This window comes from Balaenoptera borealis (assembly GCF_965194805.1).
Source record: "Balaenoptera borealis genome assembly, chromosome: 17".
Taxonomy (NCBI): Eukaryota; Metazoa; Chordata; class Mammalia; order Artiodactyla; family Balaenopteridae; genus Balaenoptera; species Balaenoptera borealis.
This window is the reverse complement of record NC_138876.1, coordinates 18525839-18550553: the sequence shown is the minus strand read 5'-3', so window position 1 is coordinate 18550553 and position 24715 is coordinate 18525839. Positions and strand designations below refer to the sequence as shown.

The following is a 24715-nucleotide window of genomic DNA, read 5'->3' as shown; positions in this document are numbered from 1 at the left end:
GTGTGTGTGTGTGTGTGTGTGTGTGTGTGTGTAATTTAATCTGTATCAGGGCCTATCACTGAAGCTTTCTGACTTAATATTTTTGAATGAATAACTAAAGTGAATGAATAGAAATAGTAGAGAAAAAAAAACACTAGCTTTTATATTAGTATAGGATAACTGTTATAACAAAGACCCTAAAATCTCAGTGGTTTCAAGCAATTAAAAAAAAATAAATTAAATGAAATAAAATAAAGTCTATTGTTTGGTCACAGCCAGTGCTGTCGACAGAATAGGTAGAGGAGTGGGGCCGTGGGGTGGAGATAGTCTCTGATCCATGCAGTCACTTAGGGACTCAAGGTCCTTCTGTCTTGGGACACTTTGATCTTCAACATGTGGGCCCTAAAGTTGTTAAAGAAGGGGAAAAGAAAGTGGAGGATTACCCATAGGAAATTTTTATGAACCAGAACTGGAATTGGCCCCTTTCCACGGTCCAGAACTCAGCCCCATGGCTCTAACAGAATTGCTGGAACAGTAATGTTCCAGCATTATGTTCCTCATAATGTGCCCAGGCAGAAAAGGAAAACCATTAAGATTGGTGGGTTGTAGAATCCTCTGCCTTAGCTGGTTTTAAGACCTGCTAGTATTCGAGCTTGAGAGCATGATGAAAGGGGCTTGCTGACCACTGCTTTTCCTACACACCTATCCTACCCCCTCTTCATGCCACCTTTCATTTCGTACCTTTTCTCCCAACTCACACCATTTCCTTTCATCCAGCCTCATCCTGACTCTCTTTTATTTGATACCTTGACATAAGGAGACATAATGTGAATGTGGATGGGGACCCCTAAGGAGAAGGATTTTCATGAGCCAGATAAATGGAAAAGACAGTTCACTGGAAAAGTGGCACAAATTTCAGAAAAGGAATTGGGAGAGGCAGCAAGGAAGCCAGGAGATGTTGGTTTGAGTTGACTTGAGATGAGAATGTGTTATTCTAGTAGGGGACAAATCCCAAGATGAAAAGTCCATTTCTCCATGTAGTAGAAAGTAATGTCTGAACAAAATTTTATAAACTTATTATAAAATTCAGATTGAATATCCTCTCTCATGTTTTTAATTGCATTGGAAAGACCAGCACCCACAATTAAGAACTACAACCTTTTGAGAGTAAGTCACTCCAGCTGTTCTATTTTTTTTTAACATTCACATAAAAATAACATGCACATACACACATTCAATAATTGAGGAAGATATTTTTATAAAGAACATCGTTTGCTTTCTGCCTTAAACTCTTCCATCATGGAATGGGAAGCAAACATGTACACACATTCAGTAAACCTGCTCAGCAGTCAGAACTGTATTATTACAGCAGGAAATCCCCCCAGATTTGCTCCCAGGCAGCTCCTGAAGAGCTGCAGAGTTGCAGATATTGTAATACTCCTAATTTGTAATATAGATTCCTGTGATAGGGATTCCCTGCCCCAAACTCCCTTAGGTCCTGAAAGACACTAATTCGTCTTTTTGGCTGGTCATTAATGACCAGAATTGATCTCCCTTCTCACTTGTTATGCTTAGTTTAATAAAAAACACTTTCTGGAAACAAGTTCCTGTTTATGTTTGTAAGTGGTATCTCTTACACCTAAAATTCTTACATCGGACAATTTCATAGAGCCAACAGACACAAAAGTCTTTGCCAAGAACAATTCCCATGAAGGGTATAAAAGCAGTGAATCCTTGGAAGTCCAGAGTAAATGACAGGACTTGCCCCCCAGATATTAAATGGGATTAAGTGCACCTTTTCTGAAAGCCATGTCAGGCAACTGCATAGTTGACACACCATATTTTTCTTCCCCCAGGGCTTTCCTGGAAAGGATGGATCCTCTGGCCCTCCGGGACCACCAGGGCCAATTGTAAGTATTTCCAGGAACTACTGGGATGTAGTACTACTTTAAAGCAGTTCATCTCTTTTGAGAGATTTTCTTCTGCCAAACCTTTCACCTTGGCGGCCATCTTTGCTATAGTGTAACAACTCGTCCCTTGGTACAGAGCTCTTCCTAAAACATCCTTAAAAAATAATGTATCCATGTGGCTTGATTATTCTACCTCTGAGCCACTTTGCCATAAGATCACCTGCATTGATTTAGTTTTTATTAGACACAGATAAGACTTGAATTTTTTTTTCTTTTTAGATTTTTATTGGAGTATCTTTGATTTACAATGCTGTGTTAGTTTCAGGTGTACAGCAAAGTGAATCAGTTATACATATAGATATATCCCCTCTTCTTTAGATTATTTTCCCATGTAGGCCATTACAGAGTATTGAGTAGCATTCCCTGTGCTCTACAGTAGGTCCTTGTTGATTATCTATTTTCTATATAGTAGTGTGTATATGTCACTACTATATGTAAAAAAGGCTTGAATTTGAAAGAACTACGTCTAACCGACAGAGTGGAGGCTTTTCCAAAACCGTCTTCCTTGCTTTTGTGGTACGTTAGTTGGAAACAGGAGTGAGCAATGAATCCTGAAGACTTGGTGTTGGGCGGGGAGGTGAGGTTAATGTGCAAGTTTGTTGCTCTTTCTTGAGAGCTAGCTGTTTTCGATGACAATGAGTGAGTCCTCACCTTTACTGCACATTCCTGTCTATTAGGGCATTCCCGGAGCCCCTGGAGCCCCAGGAATCACAGGAAGCATGGGACCCCAAGGCGCCCTCGGGCCACCTGTGAGTATGTGGCTGTAGCCAGTCAGGATGGTTGCCCAGTTATCCCTCTGGTTTATTTATGTGTTTAAATTTACAACATCTTTTTTGGTCAAAATGTTTTTTTCAGGACTGGATTCTGTGGGAATCCATAAGGAAAACAGAGAATCTCCTATGATAAAGATTAAGATCAGACTGTGCATATATCATGGCTAAAGACAAATGGTCCCAACAGGGAATAATCTGCAGCTAAGCTTCTGCTTATATATATTTCCATTGTTTTTATTCTGTATTTGGCTAAGTCAACTCAGTGCCATCTTTACAGGGATTGGGTACAATACTATCTGTTAATTAGGCCTGTCTCCTGGGTGAGAAATACAAGGCTGGAGAAAGTCAAGGATTAGTGAGAATGGGAAGAGATTTTTCTTTTCTAAATTCTGCGAGAAAGACAGAATTTGCCATTAAAACACACACTCACACATTCGCGAATAGTGGTGTAAATGAAAGCCCAGTGAATGGAACTAATTACCTCCCATTTCTGTGCTTCTAATCTCTTAGGTTGGTGCTTAAATGTGATCAGTGGAGGGGGTAGGGGTAGGATGGGGGAGAAACAGATGAGCCTATCTGGGCCTGTTTCTTCGTCTATAAAATAAGGTTGTTGAATTACAGCCTCCAAAGGCACACTTGGCATCTTCTGCGACTTGCAAATTGTTCCTTCTGGGTATAATTATTAGTCAGCCTTCTGATATTGTCTGTGAGGTACCAAATCTGTATCCATAAACTAAAGCAATTGAGAAGTGTCAATGTATATACATTGCAGATGTGCTAAGGATTCATGGAACAGTGAAATCTGAAGGGTGAGGGTAGGAGAGGTTAATGAAGTAGATTTCTACTCCCTGCTATAACAATTACCACAATCTCAGGGGCTTAAAACAACAAAAATTTATTATCTTACAGTTCTGTAGGTCAGAAGCCTGATGTAGTCTCACTGGGTTTTAAAATCAAGGTGTCAGCTTTTCCTTTCTGGAAGTTCTAGGGGAGAATCTATTTCCTTGCCTTCTCTAGCTTCTAAAGACTTCCCACCATCCTTGGTTTGTGGCCCACTTTGAAGTCAGCAGTGTCGCATTTCTCTGACCATTTTTCCATAATCATATCTCCCCCGAACATAGCCCAGAAAGTTTCTTTGCTTTGAATGATGTATGTGATTACATTTGGGCCACCCAGATAATCCTAGATAATCTCCCTACATTACTTCAAGATCCTAACTAAATCACACTTCAAAGTCCTTTTGCCACATAAAGTAATATAGTCACAGGTTCTGGGGATTAGGACATGAACACTTCAGGGGACTTTTTCTGCCTACCACACTGAACAAGGCATAATAGAAACATTGGTTCTCATTCAGAAAGAAACTCTCTCCCTCTAGCTACTCAGATAGTCACTCTTTATTCTTGAAACTCATTTCAATAAAATGATTTTGCCCTCAGGGTCCTATTCTAGGCTGTGATTCACATGACACATATGCAGGTACACAAACACACATAAGACATGAACATAAAAAATGCCTCCAGATTTTAGCAAATGCATCCTCATTTGCGCACCCAAATAAAGCTCTCCTTAATTGTCATTTTACAAAGCCATATACTTATGGAAGATAGCTACATTGTCATGGTGCAAAACCCTTTTAGATCTCCTCTTTTCATATCAAATTGCTAATGGGTCACAGAAGAAAATTTGATTGCTTTATCCTCACACATCTTTTTCTATTATCTCTGCTACCAGGCTTCAGTCCACTTCCCAAAATGTGCTCCAGGGAACAAGAGTTCCAGAATATGTCAGCAGGGCTCAGAGAGCAAGGGGTTCTGGGAAAGAAGTCTCAGAGACAGTATATACTAAAACCGTTTCTCAGAAAGTCATGACAAATTTTAGGATAGCAAAGACTTTGAGGCACCTTAAGGTGAAACAAAAAACCAAAACACTGGTTTAACTTGGTTAGACAATAAACAAATGTATTTGTGCAGTTTCCCTTAACCCAAGCTGGGTTGATCCTAACCGCAGAGGGATAGAATGCAATAGGAAAGAACAGGCTCTGGGAGTACTTGGGAGAGAACAGCAGGCTGTGGGAGGAGTAGAGAGTGAGACATGAATTACATTAGGTAAGTAGGACCCCACCCTGCTTATCCATCTGGCCTTTTGTAGCTCTAGAATAGACTTTAAATATGGGACATAGAAAAATAGCAATACATTTTTTTTCCTGGAAATAAAACACTTGTTAATAATATTATCTTCTACTATAAATCAACAGAAAAGGGCCAGTGATGGTGGCATTTATATCAGAGACAGCACTGGGTATTCTCTCAAAAGCCAGTTGTTCTCTGAACCGTCCAGCCCAGACATTTCCCTGTGCTTTGGGCTGGGAGGAGCCATATGCCTGCTGGCTGCCAGACTGACGTGTCTAGTAAAGTAGGCTCAGTGTCATGGTGTAAAGGCCTTGATTGATTTCCCATGGATGTCTGTCTAGGAAGGCGTAAGGGAAAGAGACCAAGAAAGACGCACCGCCCCACTGAAAATAGCAGTGTGTTTCCTATAGTCGGTGCCAGGAAAATGCTTGCTTTCATGAACCCTGCTTTTAGCTGCTGACTTCCCAGGACAGAATGGGCATTAATGCTGTTGCGGTCATAATTCCTACCTGAGGCTTAAGCATAAGCTAAAATATGGTGTCTCCCCTTGCAGGAGAACAGATAGTGATGAAGCACATGGAAGAAGGGACCATGCATTTAGCTTGAAATCAATATAGGTAGAAAGGTCTAGTGCTCCATCATTTAAAGAGCGCTGCATTAGAAGTCAGGAAACCTAGGTTCTAGACGTGGCCCTCACATGACCTTAACTAGCTGTGTGAGCCATGTCACTTAAGCAATTTATCTAGCTTCTCAGAATGTCAATTTCCCAATTAATTCATTTAAAAATATTTACCGAGTAGCTACAATATGTACAAGAGACATGAGGGACAAGGGTCCATGAGGGGTATAAAAGATGACCAAGATATTTTTCCACATTCATGGAAGAGCTAGAGAGAATGATGATTTTTGTTTTATATGAGAAAGTATAATAAAAGTCAGACAGTGAGAAATGCCTTAAAGGAAAGACAAGGAAAGTCCCATTGAGGGAGACAGACAGTCAGAGACAGACATACAGAGGGAGATAACCCCCTGCCCTCAGTTGAGGGTGTGAGGGGAACAGCTCCTGAAAGAGCGTGTGTTTTAATAGGATCTTTCACAGATGGGTGTGATTTCCACCTACAAAAACATGAAGATGGCGTCCTTTAGATGGGGATTGTAATAAAACATAAAGCAAACACAGGGCAACCCTGTCTGTTGTACCTTTTAATATTTTTCACCTCTCTTTCTTGCTTCATCACCACTGCCACAGTTTAATTTCAAACCCTCTTCATTTCTCACCAAGACTGTCATGAGAAGCTCTAATTGCTTCTCGTGGAATGAAGAGGGTTTGAAATTAAACTGAATTAAGCAGAAGCCCCTTGCCTCTGCTCTAGCTCTGGTCTGTTCATTCTCCAGTTGCCAAAAGATCTTTCTAGTACAGATCTTTCTGTTGTGTCATTTCCTGGCTTGAATCTCCTCACTGGATCCCTGTCACCAGGGGATAGGGCCCAAATATTCAGCCACGTATACGTAGCCCTGGACGATGGGCCCTTACTTTACCCTCTGACTTGATCTGGCATCATCCTTTCTCTTGGGGGGATGACAACATCCCTTGGAGTTGTCACCCCAAATTATTTAAAGCTCCCCCAATATATATATATGCCATCCTGTTTCACACTTCTTTTTTTTTTTTTTTTTTTTGCCTTTTGGGGATGCTCTTCCATTTGTCTGGGTTGCTTTCTCCTCCTTTCTCCACGTGGTGAGCTCCTGGCTATTCTCTCTCTTAAACTGTGCACTTCCTGTGTGAGGCCACCCGCATGTCCTCAGGCTGACAGACTTCATTTCAGCTATCGATGTCCATCTCTCCACAAAAGGAGAGTTCCTTGAGGGCAGAAATTTGATCATACTCATGTTCTTATTCCTAGACCCCAGCTCGGTATCATAGAGGGTACTTAATAAGTGTTTGTTAAAAGAAAGAATGAAGGTATGATTGCCTTTCAGTTAGGCTGATGTTCAGGTGAGTATGAGAAGATTATTCTTATAGATTGGGGGTCAGACGTGGGAGACATTTAGAGCTGAATGAGGGATGTTTTGATTTTGGTTAGCAGACATCTAATATTTGGAGCTTGGACCATGAGATCATTCTTCTTGCCTTCAGCACTAAAATTCTGTGAATCTATGAATGTAGCTACTGTATTTTCTTTTCTTTACATTTCAAGGGTTCCTGAAATTAAAGGAAAATGTGCCACTTTTTCTTGCCTACATGTACAGGGAATGTGTGTTTTCCCTCAAAGCATACTTTGGTGGAGTTATGAACCATAACTCACTCAGGAATTTTTAGTTTGTTTTTGTTTTACTTTGCAAAAATCAAAGAAAAAATGTCAGAGAAGTTGGAATAAAAAATAATTTCTTGCTATTCAGATATATTCACTAAATGGATCTTTCTTGGAGACCACCTAGCTACGTCCTGCAGCTACTTAGTAACAAGCATTGTGAGGCTGAGTTTGAGGAATTTCAGGCCCAATTAAATACATCCATCCCTTTATACCAGAAGGTGCCCACAGCTGATGCTGTCCATTTACCTTATCACTCAGGTTTGCATTGTAGTTTCTTTTTCTTTTTTCTTCCTCTTCTTTTGTTTTTTTGGCTGCGTAGCGTGGCATGCAGGATCATAGTTCCCCAACCAGGGATCAAACCTGCATCCCCTACCGTGGAAGCATGGAGTCTTAACCACTGGACCACCAGGGAAATCCCTGTAGTTTCTTTTTCTAAGTTTCAAGCATTTCAGATAAGACAACTTAATAAATGATAGCTAGCAATGGAAATATCAAAGAATACATTGGTTCAGAAACAAAAATACTCAAGATAAAATAGATTATAAGAAATGACTCAAGTAAAATGATAAGTCACTTGAAAAAAACAAAAAACAAACAAAACAAAAAACAAAAATCTAATTCTGAATGACTACAGTGAGGTTTGGGAGATATATGTTTGCTTTTTAAATTATTATTTAATTAGGAAAAATATTATCTTCACTGAAATAAAAGATTCTGGCTAGCAAATTTGTTGAGCAGTGTTCTCTTTCATGGCAGCAGTAGTGTGTACTGGGGAGAGTGCAGATTCTGGAGCTTAGCTGATGGGGTTCAGGTCCCATCTTTTCCATTTTCTTATTGTGTGACCTTGGGCAAGTTATTTGTCTTCTTAGTACATCACTTCCCTTATATGTAAAATGGAAGTAATATCTCATAGGGTTGTTATAAAGAATAAATAAGTTTATCTCATAGGAATCTTACAAGGATTAAATGACTTCATTTTATAGGGCTGTTATAAGAGTTAAATGAGTTAATACACCGAGGACAGTGCTTGGAACATGGTAAAATCAGCTTGAGTTTTAAACTACTAGTATTTACAAACAGTTTCTTAATATATTAAAAATGTGAAATAGTTACTTATTTTTGTTTGCTGATTTTTGTTTTTGCTTTGCGTTGAATGCTTGCAAAGGAAGTAGGCAGCAGTCCTAGATTTATAATAAATATTTCAATATTGGACTTAGTTGAATGTTCGAGTGACTCTTTTATGCAAAAAATGGGCTAGGTGGTTTTGGAAACATGAAGTAATATAAGTTATGGTCCCCAGTATTAGAGGTCTTACCATCCACACAGAGAGAAGAGAAATCCATGCAATGACTTGTCGCTATACTACAATAAAAATTTAGTGTCAAATAGGTGATACTTGAACTAAGTATTGCATTAGAATATTCCTATTGTTGATACCTAATTTATAAGGTATATGCTTAATACCTTTCTCACATTTCAAATGTTTTTATACACTGACTAGACCAGGTCTGTGAGAATGAGAAGTTGTAATTTTGATGAGCAGGAGGTGGGGAAGATGGGGATAAATAACGAGACTTTGAATTCGAGGACTTTGACTTTGTCACATGGATGTCTAAGAATCACTGAGTGATTTTTGAATAGAGGAAGAGCTGCCATCAATCAACAGGCACTGCGCTTTCTAAGTTGTATGCTGGTAGTATCTGAGGAGGATGAGACTAGTGGTTGTGTAGAGGATGGACTGGAAGGGAGGGTTTTTAGTTTGAGAAGCCAGCTAGAAGAAAGTTGCAAATGCCCTGGTGTGAGATGGTTAGGGTAGCACCTGGGTGGTGGAGTAGAAGGGATGGATATAAGAGGAATTGCAATGCAAAAAGTGTGCATGTACGTGTGTGTATGTGTGTGTAATAGACATGCAAGAGGCAAGGGAAGGGACATTCACAGAAAGATAGACAAGATGAAAAGGCAGAGGACTATGTACTAGATGAAGAAACAAGGTAAAACCCCAGAAAAACAACTAAATGAAGTGGAGATAGGCAACCTTCCAGAAAAAGAATTCAGAATAATGATAGTGAAGATGATCCAGGACCTCGGAAAAAGAATGGAGGCAAAGATAGAGAAGATGCAAGAAATGATTAACAAAGACCTAGAAGAATTAAAGAACAAACAAACAGAGATGAACAATACAATAACTGAAATGAAAAATACACTAGAAAGAATCAATAGCAGAATAACTGAGGCAGAAGAATGGATAAGTGACCTGGAAGACAGAATGGTGGAATTCACTGCTGCAGAACAGAATAAAGAAAAAAGAATGAAAAGAAATGAAGACAGCCTAAGAGACCTCTGGGACAACATTAAACGCACCAACATTCGTATTACAGGGGTCCCAGAAGGAGAAGAGAGAGAGAGAAAGGACCCGAGAAAATATTTGAAGAGATTATAGTTGAAAACTTCCCTAACATGGGAAAGGAAATAGCCACCCAAGTCCAGGAAGTGCAGAGAGTCCCTGGCAGGATAAACCTAAGGAGAAACACGCTGAGACACATAGTAATCAAATTGGCAAAAGTTAAAGACAAAGAAAAATTATTGAAAGCAGAAAGGGGAAAACGACAAATAACATACAAGGGAACTCCCATAAGGTTAACAGCTGATTTCTCAGCAGAAACTCTACAAGCCAGAAGAGAGTGGCATGACATATTTAAAGTGATGAAAGGGAAAAACTTACAACCAAGATTACTCTACCCGGCAAGGATCTCATTCAGATTCGATGGAGGGATCAAAAGCTTTACAGACAAGCAAAAGCTAAGAGAATTCAGCACCACCAAACCAGCACTACAAAAAATGCTAAAGGAACTTCTCTAGGTGGAAAACACAAGAGAAGAAAAGGACCTACAAAAACAAACCCACAACAATTAAGAAAATGGTAATAGGAACATACATATCGATAATTACCTTAAACCTGAATGGATTAAATGCTCCAACCAAAAGACACAGACTGGAGTAGCAATTCTCCTATAAGACAAAATAGACTTTAAAATAAAGACTATTACAAGAGACAAAGAAGGACACTACAAAATGATCAAGGAATCAATCAAAGAAGAAGATATAACAATTGTAAATATTTATGTACCCGACAGAGGAGCACCTCCGTACATAAGGCAAATACTAACAGTCATAAAGGGGGAAATCGACAGTAACACAATCATAGTAGGGGACCTTAACACCCCACTTTCACCAATGGACAGATCATCCAAAATGAAAATAAATAAGGAAACACAAGCTTTAAATGATACATTAAACAAGATGGACTTAATTGCTATTTATAGGACATTCCATCCAAAAACAACAGAATACACATTCTTCTCAAGTTCTCATGGAACATTCTCCAAGATAGATCATATCTTGGGTCACAAATCAAGCCTTGGTAAATTTAAGAAAATTGAAATCGTATCAAGTATCTTTTCCGACCACAACACTATGAGACTAGATATCAATTACAGGAAAAAATCTGTAAGAAATACAAACACATGGAGGATAAACAACACACGACTTAATAACCAAGAGATCACTGAAGAAATCAAAGAAGAAATCAAAAAATACCTAGAAACAAATCACAATGAAAACACAATGACCCAAAACCTATGAGATGCAGCAAAAGCAGTTCTAAGAGGGAAGTTTATAGCTATAGAAGCCTACCTCAAGAAACAAGAAGCATCTCAAATAAACAACCTAACCTTACACCTAAAGCAATTAGAGAAAGAAGAACAAAAAAACCCTAAAGTTAGCAGGAGGAAAGAAATCATAAAGATCAGATCAGAAATAAATGAAAAAGAAATGAAGGAAACGATAGCAAAGATCAATAAAACTAAAAGCTGGTTCTTTGAGAAGATAACAAAACTGATAAAACATTAGCCAGGCTCATCAAGAAAAAAAGGGAGAAGACTCAAATCAATAGAATTAGAAATGAAAAAGGAGAAGTAACAACCAACACTGTCAAAATACAAAGGATCATGAGAGATTACTACAGGCAACTATATGAATAAAATGAACAACCTGGAAGAAATGGACAAATTCTTAGAAAAGCACAACCTTCCGAGACTGAACAAGGAAGAAATAGGAAATATGAACAGACCAATCACAAGCACTGAAATTGAAACTGTGATTAAAATTCTTCCAACAAACAAAAGCCCAGGACCAGATGGCTTCACAGGCGAATTCTATCAAACATTTAGAGAAGAGCTAACACCTGTCCTTCTCAAACTCTTCGAAAATATAGCAGAGGGAGGAACACTCCCAAACTCATTCTACAAGGCCACCATCACTCTGATACCAAAAACCAGACAAAGTTGTCACAAGGAAAGAAAACTACAGGCCAATATCACTGATGAACATAGATGCAAAAATCCTCAACAAAATACTAGCAAACAGAATCCAACAGCACATTAAAAGGATCATACACTATGATCAAGTGGGGTTTTTCCCAGGAATGCAAGGATTCTTCAATATATGCAAATCAATCATCGTGATACAGCATATTAACAAATTGAAGGAGAAAAACCATATGATCATCTCAGTAGATGCAGAGAAAGCTTTCGACAAAATTCAACACCCATTTATGATAAAAACCCTGCAGAAAGTAGGCATAGAGGGAACTTTCCTCAACAAAATAAAGGCCATATATGACAAACCTGCAGCCAACATCATCAATGGTGAAAAACTGAAACCATTTCCACTAAGATCAAGAACACGACAAGGTTGCCCACTCTAACCACTATTATTCAACATAGTTTTGGAAGTTTTAGCCACAGCAATCAGAGAAGAAAAAGAAATAAAAGGAATCCAAATCAGAAAAGAAGAAGTAAAGCTGTCACTGTTTGCAGATGACATGATACTATACATAGAGAATCCTAAAGATGCCACCAGAAAACTACTAGAGCTAATCAATGAATTTGGTAAAGTAGCAGGATACAAAATTAATGCACAGAAATCTCTTGCATTCCTATACACTAATGATGAAAAATCTGAAAGGGAAATTAGGAAAACACTCCCATTTACCAGTGCAACAAAAAGAATAAAATAACTAGGAATAAACCTACCTAGGGAGACAAAAGACCTGTATGCAGAAAACTATAAGACACTGATGAAAGAAATAAAAGATGACACAAACAGATGGAGAGATATACCATGTTCTTGAATTGGAAGAATCAATATTGTGAAAATGACTATACTACCCAAAGCAATCTACAGATTCAATGCAATCCCTATCAAATTACCAATGGCATTTTTTACAGAGCTAGAACAAAAACCCTTAAAATTTGTATGAAGACACAGAAGACCCCAAATAGCCAAAGCAGTCTTGAGGGAAAAAAACGGAGCTGGAGGAATCAGACTCCCTGACTTCAGACTATACTACAAAGCTACAGTAATCAAGACAATATGGTACTGGCACAAAAACAGAAATATAGATCAATGGCACAAGATAGAAAGCCCAGAGATGAACCCACACACCTATGGTCAACTAATCTATGACAAAGGAGGCAAGGATATACAATGGAATAAAGACAGTCTCTTCAATAAGTGGTGCTGGGAAAACTGGATAGTTACATGTAAAAGAATGAAATTAGAACACTCCCTAATACCATACCCAAAGTAAACTCAAAATGGGATAGAGACCTAAATGTAAAACCAGACACTATAAAACTCTTCGAGGAAAACATAAGAAGAACACTCTTTGACATAAATCACAGCAAGATCTTTTTCATCCACCTCCTAGAGTAATGGAAATAAAAACAAAAATAAACAAATGGGACCTAAGGAAACTTAAAAGCTTTTGCAAAGCAAAGGAAACTACAAACAAGACGAAAAGACAACCCTCAGAATGGGAGAAAATATTTGCAGACGAATCAATGGACAAAGGATTAACCTCCAAAATATATAAACAGCTCATGCAGCTCAATATTAAAAAAACAAGCAATCCAATCCAAAAATGGGCAGAAGACCTAAATAGACATTTCTCCAAAGAGGACATACAGATGGCCACGAAGCACATGAAAAGCTGCTCAACATCACTAATTATTAGAGAAATGCAAATCAAAACTACAATGAGGTATCACCTCACACCAGTTAGAATGGGCATCAGAATATCTACAAACAACAAATGCTGGAGAGGGTGTGGAGAAAAGGGAACCCTCTTGCACTGTTGGTGGGAATGTAAATTGATACAGCCACTATGGAGAGGAGCATGGAGGTTCCTTAAAAAACTAAAAATAGAACTACCATACGACCCAGCAATCCCACTACTGGGCATATACCCAGAGAAAACCATAATTCAAAAAGACACATGCACCCCAATGTTCATTGCAGCACTATTTACAATAGCCAGGTCATGGAAGCAACCTAAATGCCCATCGACAGATGAATGGCTAAAGAAGATGTGGTACATATATACAATGGAATGTTACTCAACCATAAAAAGGAACAAAACTGGGTCATTTGTAGAGACGTGGATGGATCTAGAGACTGTCATACAGAGTGAAGTAAGTCAGAAAGAGAAAAACAAATATCATATATTAGTGCATATATGTGGAACCTAGAAAAATGATACAGATGAACCAGTTTGCAGGGCAGAAATTGAGACACAGATGTAGAGAACAAACGTATGGACACCAAGGGGCGAAAGTGGCAGGGGCGGTGGTGATGTGATGAATTGGGAGACTGGGATTGACATATATACACTAATATGTATAAAATGGATAAGTAATAAGAACCTGCTGCATAAAAAATAAATAAAATAAAATTCAAAAAAAAAATGAGGCAAGGGAAGGAAGGATAAAAGATATAACCAGTGGTGGGCTTGGGCTGGCTTGTACATGCTTGGGACAGTAGATTTTGCGCTTCTCTTCCCTTTGAAATTCCATCTTCAGTGACAGCACATTTGTCACTTGAAATCAGCCATAGTACAAGTACACCTCTGAAAACAGCAAACAGTACAGGTGAGGGCATTTCCTTTTTCCAGAAAGCCAGTTTACCTGCACACCGTGGGGTGAACCCAGAATTTTGAATTTGGATGACTAACTGAATAGAGATTTTGGAGACGATATGAGTTTGATTTGGGACCTGTTGAGATTATAGTAACAACTGGGAACAGTCTGACAGTGTGGCAAATTCCATCTATAAATGGCACTCACTATCCTTTTGATAGAGACTATAAAATGATGTTCAATAAATCTATTACCCTGCCTTGGAGTTGAAACAAAAAGATGAAATTCTTCTGAAGACACATGTTTTGCATTATACATGTAATTTCATTGCAGAAACACTAAAAACGCCATTGTTGTATCAGTAAAAGTTTTTACAGATATGATAAAGTTTCCTATGGATCAAAGAGTAGCTAAGCCACAAAACAAAATAATGATTCAGCTGAGAATTCGTGTTAATACAAGCTCGTATTATCAGGGAGACTCAGGGAGAAAGAATTGTTTGCTGTTACTCTGGATGGAAAGCAGGGTGAGGATGTGGGATTTCACTGATTTCATCTTTTACTTGAACTCTTAAGTTGGAAGATGTTTTCCTTTCTGTGAGAGATATTCTTTCAAAAATTAAAACAGTTTATCGGGCTTCCCTGGTGGCGCAGTCGTTGGGAATCTGCCTGCCAATGCAGGGGACGCGGGTTCGAGCCCTGGTCTGGGAGGATCCCACATGCCGCGGAGCAACTCGGCCCGTGAGCCACAATTACTGAGCCTGCGCGTCTGGAGCCTGTGCTCGGCAACGAGAGGCCGCGATAGTGAGAGGCCCGCGCACCGCGATGAAGAGTGGCCCCCCTTGCCACAACTAGAGAAAGCCCTCGCACAGAAACGAAGACCCAACACAGCCATACATACATACATACATACATACATAAAAAGAATGTAAGCAGACAAGAATAGCATTAAAAAAAAAAAAAAAAAAAAAAAAAAAAAAAGCAAAGGAACAAACATTTAAAAAAAAAAAAAAAAAAAAAAAAAACAGTTTATCTTTTCAGCAGAGATTTGTGAAACCAATTATGCAGCATCAGTAAAGTACAATTCAGAGGGTGGTGTTTTGTGCGAAAAGATGTGAATGACTTACTCAGTGACACTATGTTACAAAGCAGTATTGCTGCATGATCCCAATTTTGTATTCAAACATATTGTGTCTGTGCATTCAAAGGCTGGAGAAGTAAAATGTTTAAAAGAGCTATCTCTGCTTGATGAGATTACCAGTTGCTGTTTGTTTAACCCTGTTGCTGTGTATCTATTTTTGCTGTAGAATTATGAGAGCTAATAAAAAATGTTGACACAATAAGAAAAGATACACTATCATGCTTGGCTGAGTGCAGTGTCACAAGTAACTTGACAATTTAAAATTTTACAGGGTGTCCCTGGAGTAAAGGGAGAAAGAGGAGAACGAGTAAGTATCCTCTGGACTGTTGACCAGCCGCAGCTGACTGTACACCTTTTGTTGCATAAGCCTGATAAAGGATAACCATTTACTATCATGATTACTCATTGCTCTAATACCACTCCTCCTCTTCCCCCCCTCCTCAACTCGCTTGACTGTGAGCACATTTTCAAGTGGAAAGCACCCTGTGGGCTAGAAGTCAGGAGTGCTGGCTTCTAGTTGCAGATCTGCTACTCTCCAGCTAGATGACCTTGGGCCATTTCTTTAAGGCTAAAATGGAGAGAATCAAACTCATCTAACTCACAAAGTGGATTTAATGAAGACATTATGTAATGGGTGTGAAAAGGCTTCAGAAAAGTAAAAGCTCTATTCAAAATGCCAAGCGGTAGATTGAGGCTTGTGTATTTCCAATATGGGAACCAAGGAAGACAAAGGCAGCATGGAATCAAAGAACTGGCTGTGAAACTTAAATCAGTTTATTTTAGGGGCCTTCTATCTCCTTTGAGAAATTGTGCCACTGCTCATATAATTGTGCTGTCGGCTCTAGTAGAAACAGCAGTGACCTTGGACTCATCCAGTTACCTCTGTGAAAATTTGGGCAGTATGTTTAACTCTGTTCATCTGTAAGATGGATTTAACATCTTTCCTCTGAGTTGCTATTAGTATTAAGTAAGCCAGTGGTTGAGAAATTGCTGTATTTTACAAGCTCTAAAGAGCGATAAATAAGGCATTAAATATGTATGGGTTTATTACAAAACTATTAAATTTTTTGGTATCTGGGGCCAGAAACACTTGAACTTTTTAATTTAATAAAGGCTCTCAGGAACCTTGTACCATGAGTGTCCGATTGCTTATACCTCCTCCGTGTGCACCATGGTGGTCAATCCTACCTGTTGCTAGGAGCCAAAGAGCCCAGGTTGGGAACAATGGGTCAAGTCCCATTTCCATCCTGGAAGTCCTGCCATTGGCTGGGTTTGAGGCTGAGAGTCAGCAGTCTGCTTTTTTCTCATCCAGGGTGACCTACAGTCTCAAGCCATGGTGAGAGCAGTGGCACATCAGGTGTGCGAACAGCTGATCCAAAGTAAGTGCATTATAGTCACAGATGTTTTCTATTACTCGTCCAAATGGGAATTTGCCTTTCGCACAAGCGTAAAGACTAAGCTTTGTCTTGTTGCAGAAACATAAGCTTTACAGATGGCCATCACTAACCCATCTAAGGGATCATTACATATTACCCTAGAGTTCTGCATCGATGGTGCAGAGGCCAAATTCCTCTCTGTTGTTTGTCCAAAAACTCTCTGTTTGCCCATATAGGTTTAACTTGACTACCCATATCAAATCTTTTATTTCTTCTTCATCTCTCCAAATGGATAGATTTTTTTCTCAGGTCCTCAGCACTTGAAAACTGCCAAACTAAGGCATCAGAAGCTACCTTCAAGCCACTAGATTTAAATCCATATCTCTTTCTTACCCATTTCTTTTGGTTAGCCCAAGGCCCTTCCCTTTATTCTTTAAGATTTATACCAAAAATAATGCAGACACACAAACATACATGCACACATGGGGACAGGCTTCATGTGAACATTTGACATGATACTTGAGCTCCGTGCCAAAAATTACACTGGAACACACTTTACGTCACACCTGTCCCATTTCTTCATTTTTTTTTTTTTTAAATAAATTTATTTATTTATTTATTTATTTTTAGCTGTGTTGGATCTTTGTTTCTGTGCGAGGGCTTTCTCTAGTTGCGGCGAGCGGGGCCACTCTTCATTCCCGTGCGGGGGCCTCTCACTGTCGCGGCCTCTCTTGTTGTGGAGCACAGGCTCCAGACGCGCAGGCTCAGTAATTGTGGCTCACGGGCCTAGTTGCTCCGCGGCATGTGGGATCTTCCCAGACCAGGGCTCGAACCCGTGTCCCCTGCATTGGCAGGCAGACTCTCAACCACTGCGCACCAGGGAAGCCCACCATTTCTTCATTTTAAACTTGAACTTTCCCACAGGCCGGTATTTCAGTTACTGATTCATGCTCATTCACTTACATACCCACGCATCTGTGCATTTCTCCCCTGCCCACTGACTTTATATTTTGTCTCAGTAATCTAACCAGAGGGTTACTAGAGTGGGCCCTTCTCTCTGCCAGTCATTTGTTTAGTTCCACAAAGATCTGAGGCCACATGGAGATGAAATATTCCTCTCAAACCCAGACAGCTCTGGCCTGGTTCTGCTGTCAAGCCCCCCCAGTTCTGTAGCATCCACCATCTCCAAGGCCGACATTACCTAAGCGGCTGCCTTAACAGCTTTGAGGTTATATTTTTTTAACCCGGGAAGTTTGGGAGTCTTGTAAGTGTCCAAGAAGGCGCTATTGGCTGGGTCCAAAATTCCATCTGCAGTAGATAAACCCAGATCTCACCCTGCAGAAAGCATGGAGTGAAGGTCTACAGGGGCTTGGAAGAGTTTTCATTAAGACGTAAATCTTAGGGCAAACTGAATACAAAGCTACTATCTTCAGATGTAGTAGTAATGCTCCCTATATTTTAACTTTATTTCATTTTGTATTATATTGCCCAAACTAGTGGTTGTGAAAGAGGGAATTTATCAGTTAAATGAAACTACTTAAGTTTAATGCCAAAATAGGATCTCTGAAAATACAATTAATTATAAAAGGGAAACAACATTAAGTAGAATATGTCCAAAGCTAACCTGTACCTTGGATTATTTTGTAAGTTTCTCATTTCAAGTATCCACTGTAAATGGGTGGGTAATGATTTTAAGGAAACCTAAGGGTTAAATCCTAATATGACTCACTGACCATAATATAAGGAAGATTTCACAATAGTTGCTAACTTATTCCACTGTAGAATAAAAATCTTATATAAATATGTGATTATTTGAAACATGCCCTAAAAATTGAGAGTCCAACATCCAGTTTTTCCCCTCAGGAATTCTCAGATTCTTGTGAATAACTTCTAGGAAATAGAAGCCAGCAGGGGTTATACAAGAGCTGAAACAGGTCTGTAAAATAGGAAGGCCCTGCCTGTCAATGTCATGGTCAGAGGAAAAAAATAGAAGAGATTGTATGCCACTCTATGAGCAAAACCCAACCCACCCAGAAGCTGTATTTCTGGCACCTCAACCATCTGTCCACACACCACTTCACGTTTCTCTGGGCTTCTTATTTCCTTCCTTAGGCTTCACCTCAGAACTTGATTATCATTTAGCATATAATTCCTCACATGCTCAGTTACCTGGTTTTTAGTCCAGATCTGAATTATGCTAGGGAAGGTTATGTGGGAAGCTGTGTGAGGCTGAGGTGATGACAGCTAGAGAAGTATCGATAATAAAGGATGGCCCTTTTATCAAAGGAGGAAGCTGAAAAAGCAGATGTGGACATGTCTGATCCCACCCAGACATTCATGAACATGGCTACTAATGGCTCCTGAGTCATCAGGAAGCCAGCCCTAGTTACAGTAATGGTCCTGTGCTTAAGAATGCATTGACTATGTCTTAGAAATCATCCCTCTAAAAATGGTTACTATTCTTTATTTAGGGTTTAATGTTTAAAAAGGAATAAATGACAGTCACCTGGAAAGTTCACTTCTTTGGGAAAATGTTATCTCCTGATGATGCTGAAAAATGGGGCATTATGGTATCAAATACTTTCTCAATCTATACTTCTAATTATTAAAATACATTCTTCCAGGCACAACTGAGTTAAGGGATTGTGGGAGAGAGAGCCAGATTTTTTTTAAAAATAAAGCTACTCAGAGTTTCTGCAGCTGGGACTCAAGTAAAGGTTTCTGCAAAAAGGCTTGGCAATGAAGAAATGAGTTGAAACAGAGCACTTGTCTGGGGATTTCTGAGCAAGAGGGTGGAACAGGCTTTGTGGGTTGGAAAAAAGACATATTACTCGGGTGGAAATCGCTGAGGAAAAGGGGCAACTGGGTGAGGATTTAGGGGTCAGATAAATGTTGGCGGTGAAGAAAAAATTTATGATTTCTGGTCAGAGATGTTTACTGAGATGCTGACGTGAGCTGTGGAATTCCAAACACATGAGATGCGACTTGAATACAATCCAGCTGTTAATATCATCCAAAGTAAAATGCAAAAATTTTTCAGTTGGAAATCAACTTATTTCAGAGAGATCTGCTTCTTCCTATTGGTGGGTGTCTAACAGAATTGTTTGGAACCTTGACAAGTAATACCTTCAGTTCTCCCTTTCTATGTGTGACAGTTCATCCAATGCTTCTTTGTCCTTCATGTCTCAGGTCATATGGCCAGGTACACAGCCATCCTCAACCAGATTCCCAGCCAGTCAACATCAATCCGGACCATTCAAGGGCCTCCTGGAGAGCCTGGGAGACCAGGCTCACCTGGAACCCCTGGTGAACAAGGACCCCCAGGTGCCCCAGGCTTCCCAGGAAATGCAGGTGTGCCAGGGACCCCAGGAGAACGAGGTAAGCTGGACCACTCCTCTCACTGAGTGCGCTGAAACAGAGTGTAACAGTGGTGCTTATGCAATGATAAAGTTCCAAATAATGGACCTAAATTAATTCTATTCCATCTATTCTTCAGCTTCTTATTTATTCATCCCCAATACTGAGAAGATTGAGTAATCTACAAAACGTTTATTAAGAGCCATGTCTGCTTGTATGCCAAAGGAGGATCAGAAACCCCAATTCACCTCTAAAAGGCTTTTGAGCTAATGAGAGAAAGAGGTCCCCTCTAGATGGATGAATTAAAAAAATATGCCCATCCAGGTAGAATTACAAAATGATACCCCCCTCTGGACAGATGTAGCATCAAACATATGTGTCAACTGAAAAAAAAAAAAAAAACACACACACAACCTAAAAGTTGAGAATTATGTTTTATTTGGCGGATTCACTGAGGACTTAAGCCTGGGACGCAGCCTCTCAGATGGGTCTGAGGAACTGCTCCAAAGAGGTGAAAGAGGACCTGGATTTGTAGGAGTTTTGCAACAAAAACCAGGTAGTGGGAACATCAGAAGAGAACTGTTAATTAAAGAAAAACAGGCATCTCAAATTAATGAATTTAGCACTTTTCTATGAATGGGAAGATGCAAGAGTCTGGGCTTATTGAAATGATTCCTTTGATACGAACCTTAACTACCTAGAGCCAGTATTCTGTTCTTTTCCATCCTGAATCTCCTCAGGGTGCACTGCTGGGGGCAGCCGTAGTGGCTGCTGGCTTGATGGACACAATATCTTTTGTTTGCTGATATGGCAAGCAGCATTCTTTGTCCACATGTGTCATGGCAAGTAGAGAGCTCACTTCCTAGGTCTGGTACTTTTTTTGTACAGTGCCCATACCAGGCAACGGTCAGTAGCAGCCTTGAGGTAAGGCATGAGTCATATCAACATATGATTTACATGTGCTTATGTAGACCATGCCAATTCTAAACTTCAAATTAAATACTGTTTGTGGCTCATCTTCCTATAACATGAGGCAGTATTTTATTTAATAGTTCCATGGGCCAATGTTTCATCTTTCCTACTAAAGTTTCTTTCAAATAGAGATCCTACTTAGCCTTTTCTTCTACCCTTTACAGGTCTTAGCAGTATTGTGCAATACAATAATGGACTCTTTCGATTGCTTTTCACCCAATTTTGTAATTGGCCAAGATCTCCCACTCCAGAAGCAGATCAGATCAAAGAGATGTGGGAAAATGGGGTTACATATCAGCCACAAAGAAAGTGATAGGAAAAGAGATAACCAATAAAAGTATTTTCTAGGACACAATTTTATGGAATGTAGATTGGGAGAAAAGCTAACTAGTACCTATCTGCTCTTGTGAGTCATATTGCTTTAATGAAATGGGTAGGATATACTCCTTTGATCAAATTTGAGATGTAAAATGCAGATTACCAAGATAATACCTCATGTTTATTCTTGATCCATGCCAACAGGCCATGTGCATTTCTGCCTTTGCACTTTTGGACACTTTGTTCTTCCCCCTGTGGAAATGTCCTTTCCTTTCCCTGCCTTATGTGCATCTTACTCTCAGTTCAAGGCTCAGCTTAACCCCTGTCTCATGCATGAAGTTTTTGTTGATTGTTCTAGACCAACAGATGTCTCCACCCCCTGAATACCTGATGCTCTGACCGTCTCTCCCACCCATTTTAGCAGTCATCACGTGTTAATGAACAGCATGATGGCAGAAAGCAGGGCTCAGGTCTGAATTGCTTTGCAATAATAGGTCCTCACCAGATAATTGTTGCTTTGATTGCAACCCAGTTCTGATTTTCCTTTCTAAAGGGTTTTCCTGCGCCAGGGCACTAAATCGGCAGATGTAGAGAAGGATATAATTTCCTCGCAGTGTACCAACGATCTGGCAGCCAGGAATGTGGCCACCTCTGTCAACAGGACACCCTCTAATGGGGTCAGTGATGGATCAACTGTGACTCAGGGAGCACAGAGCCAGCGCCTGAGTCACTCTCGGCAAGTCACAAGTTGTCTTTGTTCTTTTTGGAAGTCCTGTCCTTGTTCCTGCCAGATTGAGTCTTTCCTGCTCTGCAAGAACACTTGAATGCTTAGATCAGAGAAAAATCAGCCAAGGGTCCTCAAACAGTGGTCCAGACAGCCCTTGAAATATGAATTTCCGTGATATAATTTTCTGACATACATGTATGTATATATTCTGAAAGAGTATAGTAGATAAGCAAAATCCTGTATTTCACAAACACAGGTAGGATGACAGTAAGAGAAAGTGAGAAATGCCCTTTGAGCATGAGGGAAGGTGATTTTGGTTGATCACCAACTGTGAGGGTGTGCTTTGGGATTTAAGGTAGGGGTTTATAGGCCAGCGCCCAGGGGACTTTTCATTCCCAGCAAAGTATTTCAATCCTGTTGCAACTGGGATTCATGGTTGCAAGGAGAACAATAATTAAAAAAAAAAAAATTTATTGAAGTACAGTTGATTTACCATGCTGTGTTAGTTTCAGGTATACAGCAAAGTGGTTCATGTTTTGATATTAGCCTTCTGGTCCAAAAACCCAGAAAAGATTGATACAGAAAAATGTCTGCCTTTCCACTAAACCAAAACAATAGAATTTTAAAACTGAAGAAACTTCAGCCGTCTTTTCTCCTGACCCTCTCATTTTATATAAAAAAGAAGCTTATAAAGTTATCGAGGCCCAAAGAGGCTAGAAGTCAGCCAATGTCAGGACTGGAAATAAAAACCAGAGATCATGTTTGATTTTTTTCTGTATAAAATATGATTATCACTATACTGTAGAATACAATTTTAAAAGGACACTTTATTATAATGAGTAAAAATAAGTACTATTACTAGGCGGTGTACTTAGACAAATAATAAGCTACAAAAGTAAGACTGAAAGAAATATGGATGTTGAGACTCTGGCATAGCATTGAGGGGAACCTCACTTTCTGCTGAGTCTTCATAAAAAAAAAAATTCGTGACTCTATTGATTTGGCTAATTTTTCACCAGAAGTACTCCATCTGATTTCTCTATTCTAATTTTTCAAAAGTTTTTCAAACTTCTTAAAACATAATGAACAAGAAGAAATACATTTTACATCATGATGCAGTATGCATGTGTATGTGTGTGCATTCAAACTTATATAACTGAGGCAAATAGAAATAATACTTTCCCTTACTATTGTTTCCTGTTTTCTTTTGTTAAAAGGCTGAGGGGCAGCATGGGGAATTCTGTTCAATACTCTGTAACAACCTATATGGGAAAAGAATCTGAAAAAGAAGAGATATATGTATATGTATAACAGTCACTTTGCTTTGCACCTGAAACTAATACAACATTGTATATCAACTATATTCCGATATAAAATTAAAAAAAAAAAGACTAAGGGGCACCTTTGGATTTTATGAGCTCAGTTTGAAATACACTGTTCTAGTTCAAGATCTTTGATTAACGCCATTCTTATCATTGAAGTATCCAAAGAATATACATTTTTAGAGAATAGAAATTACAAATATTCCTTCCACATTAGCTCGGTGAAGTAGATGACCATTCATGACTTTCCTTATTACCTAACAGAAGACTGTATTTTCACTCCATCTGATTGTCTTCCTCGCTCTCATTAACCCTTTGTCTCCTTTAACTTAATTTATTTATTTTATTTATTTTTGGCTGTGTTGGGTCTTCGTTTCTGTGCGAGGGCTTTCTCTAGTTGTGGCAAGCAGGGGCCACTCTTGATCGCGGTGCGCGGGCCTCTCACTATCGCGGCCTCTCTTGTTGCGGAGCACAGGCTCCAGACACGCAGGCTCAGTAGTTGTGGCTCACAGGCCTAGCCGCTCTGCGACATGTGGGATCTTCCCGGACCGGGGCTCGAACCCGTGTCCCCTGCATTGGCAGCCGGATTCCCAACCATTGCGCCACCAGGGAAGCCCTCTCCTTTAACTTAAACAAAGTGTTTTTCATAAGATTGTGTGGAACAGTCTCTTAGCTGTCTTCTGCCATAGGTTGTAATAGAAAGAGAATCCTCAAAGCTTAATGATTCAAAGAGATCCTGCAGCTCACATTGTTCCTCCAAAGCTTAAACCCAGCTGAGACTTGGCTGATTATTGGCACCCAGAATTGAATGGGTTTGTTCCACTTGCATCACAGAAGCAAAATGTGATGCGCCTGCTTTCTCTCCTCACTTATACTACACTGTTAACTCATGTCAAAGAAAAGCGATTCCTCCATGGACTAGGTTACATTTTTGCGGCCTTTCCCCATTAAACTCTGCACCATCTTCAGGTAAATGGCTCTGTAGCCTGGCTTCCAAAATTTAGAAAAATGGGTGGGATCAGCTCTGAGGTTCCTCTCTTGTTCCTCTGTTGTTCCCTGAACTGTGACAATTGAGTCCTAACTATTCTGACCTTAACTCACTCTCCAATCAGCCTTGTGTGATTCTAACTAGATCCTCTTGACAACTCAATTTCTGATTCTGATCTCTGCATGTCATTCCCAGATGACTAATCTGTTTATTTCCTTATTCCATTTATTTAAATGTTCATTATCCACACTGATATCTTGAACCATCTATGAACCCAGACAACAGTAGCTTAGTTGGTCTAGAGTCCACAAAATTCAGTTTATTTATTTATCTGAAAAGAACTGGGAGATTTTCCTGATTTCAGTCTTC

General features: G+C 39.5%; 1 protein-coding gene across 5 annotated transcripts in view; it reads left to right on the top strand.

The window, feature by feature from the left end:
* The window catches only part of COL14A1 (collagen type XIV alpha 1 chain), a 242075-nt gene that overhangs the window by 196280 nt on the left and 21080 nt on the right, over positions 1-24715 (top strand). For all 5 annotated transcript variants that reach the window (XM_082364190.1, XM_082364193.1, XM_082364191.1 and 2 more), the window contains exons 41-45: positions 1836-1889; positions 2627-2698; positions 15558-15593; positions 16599-16665; positions 19852-20040. In XM_082364190.1, the coding sequence (XP_082220316.1) occupies positions 1836-1889; positions 2627-2698; positions 15558-15593; positions 16599-16665; positions 19852-20040 (418 nt within the window). The remainder of the gene's footprint in view (positions 1-1835; positions 1890-2626; positions 2699-15557; positions 15594-16598; positions 16666-19851; positions 20041-24715) is intronic.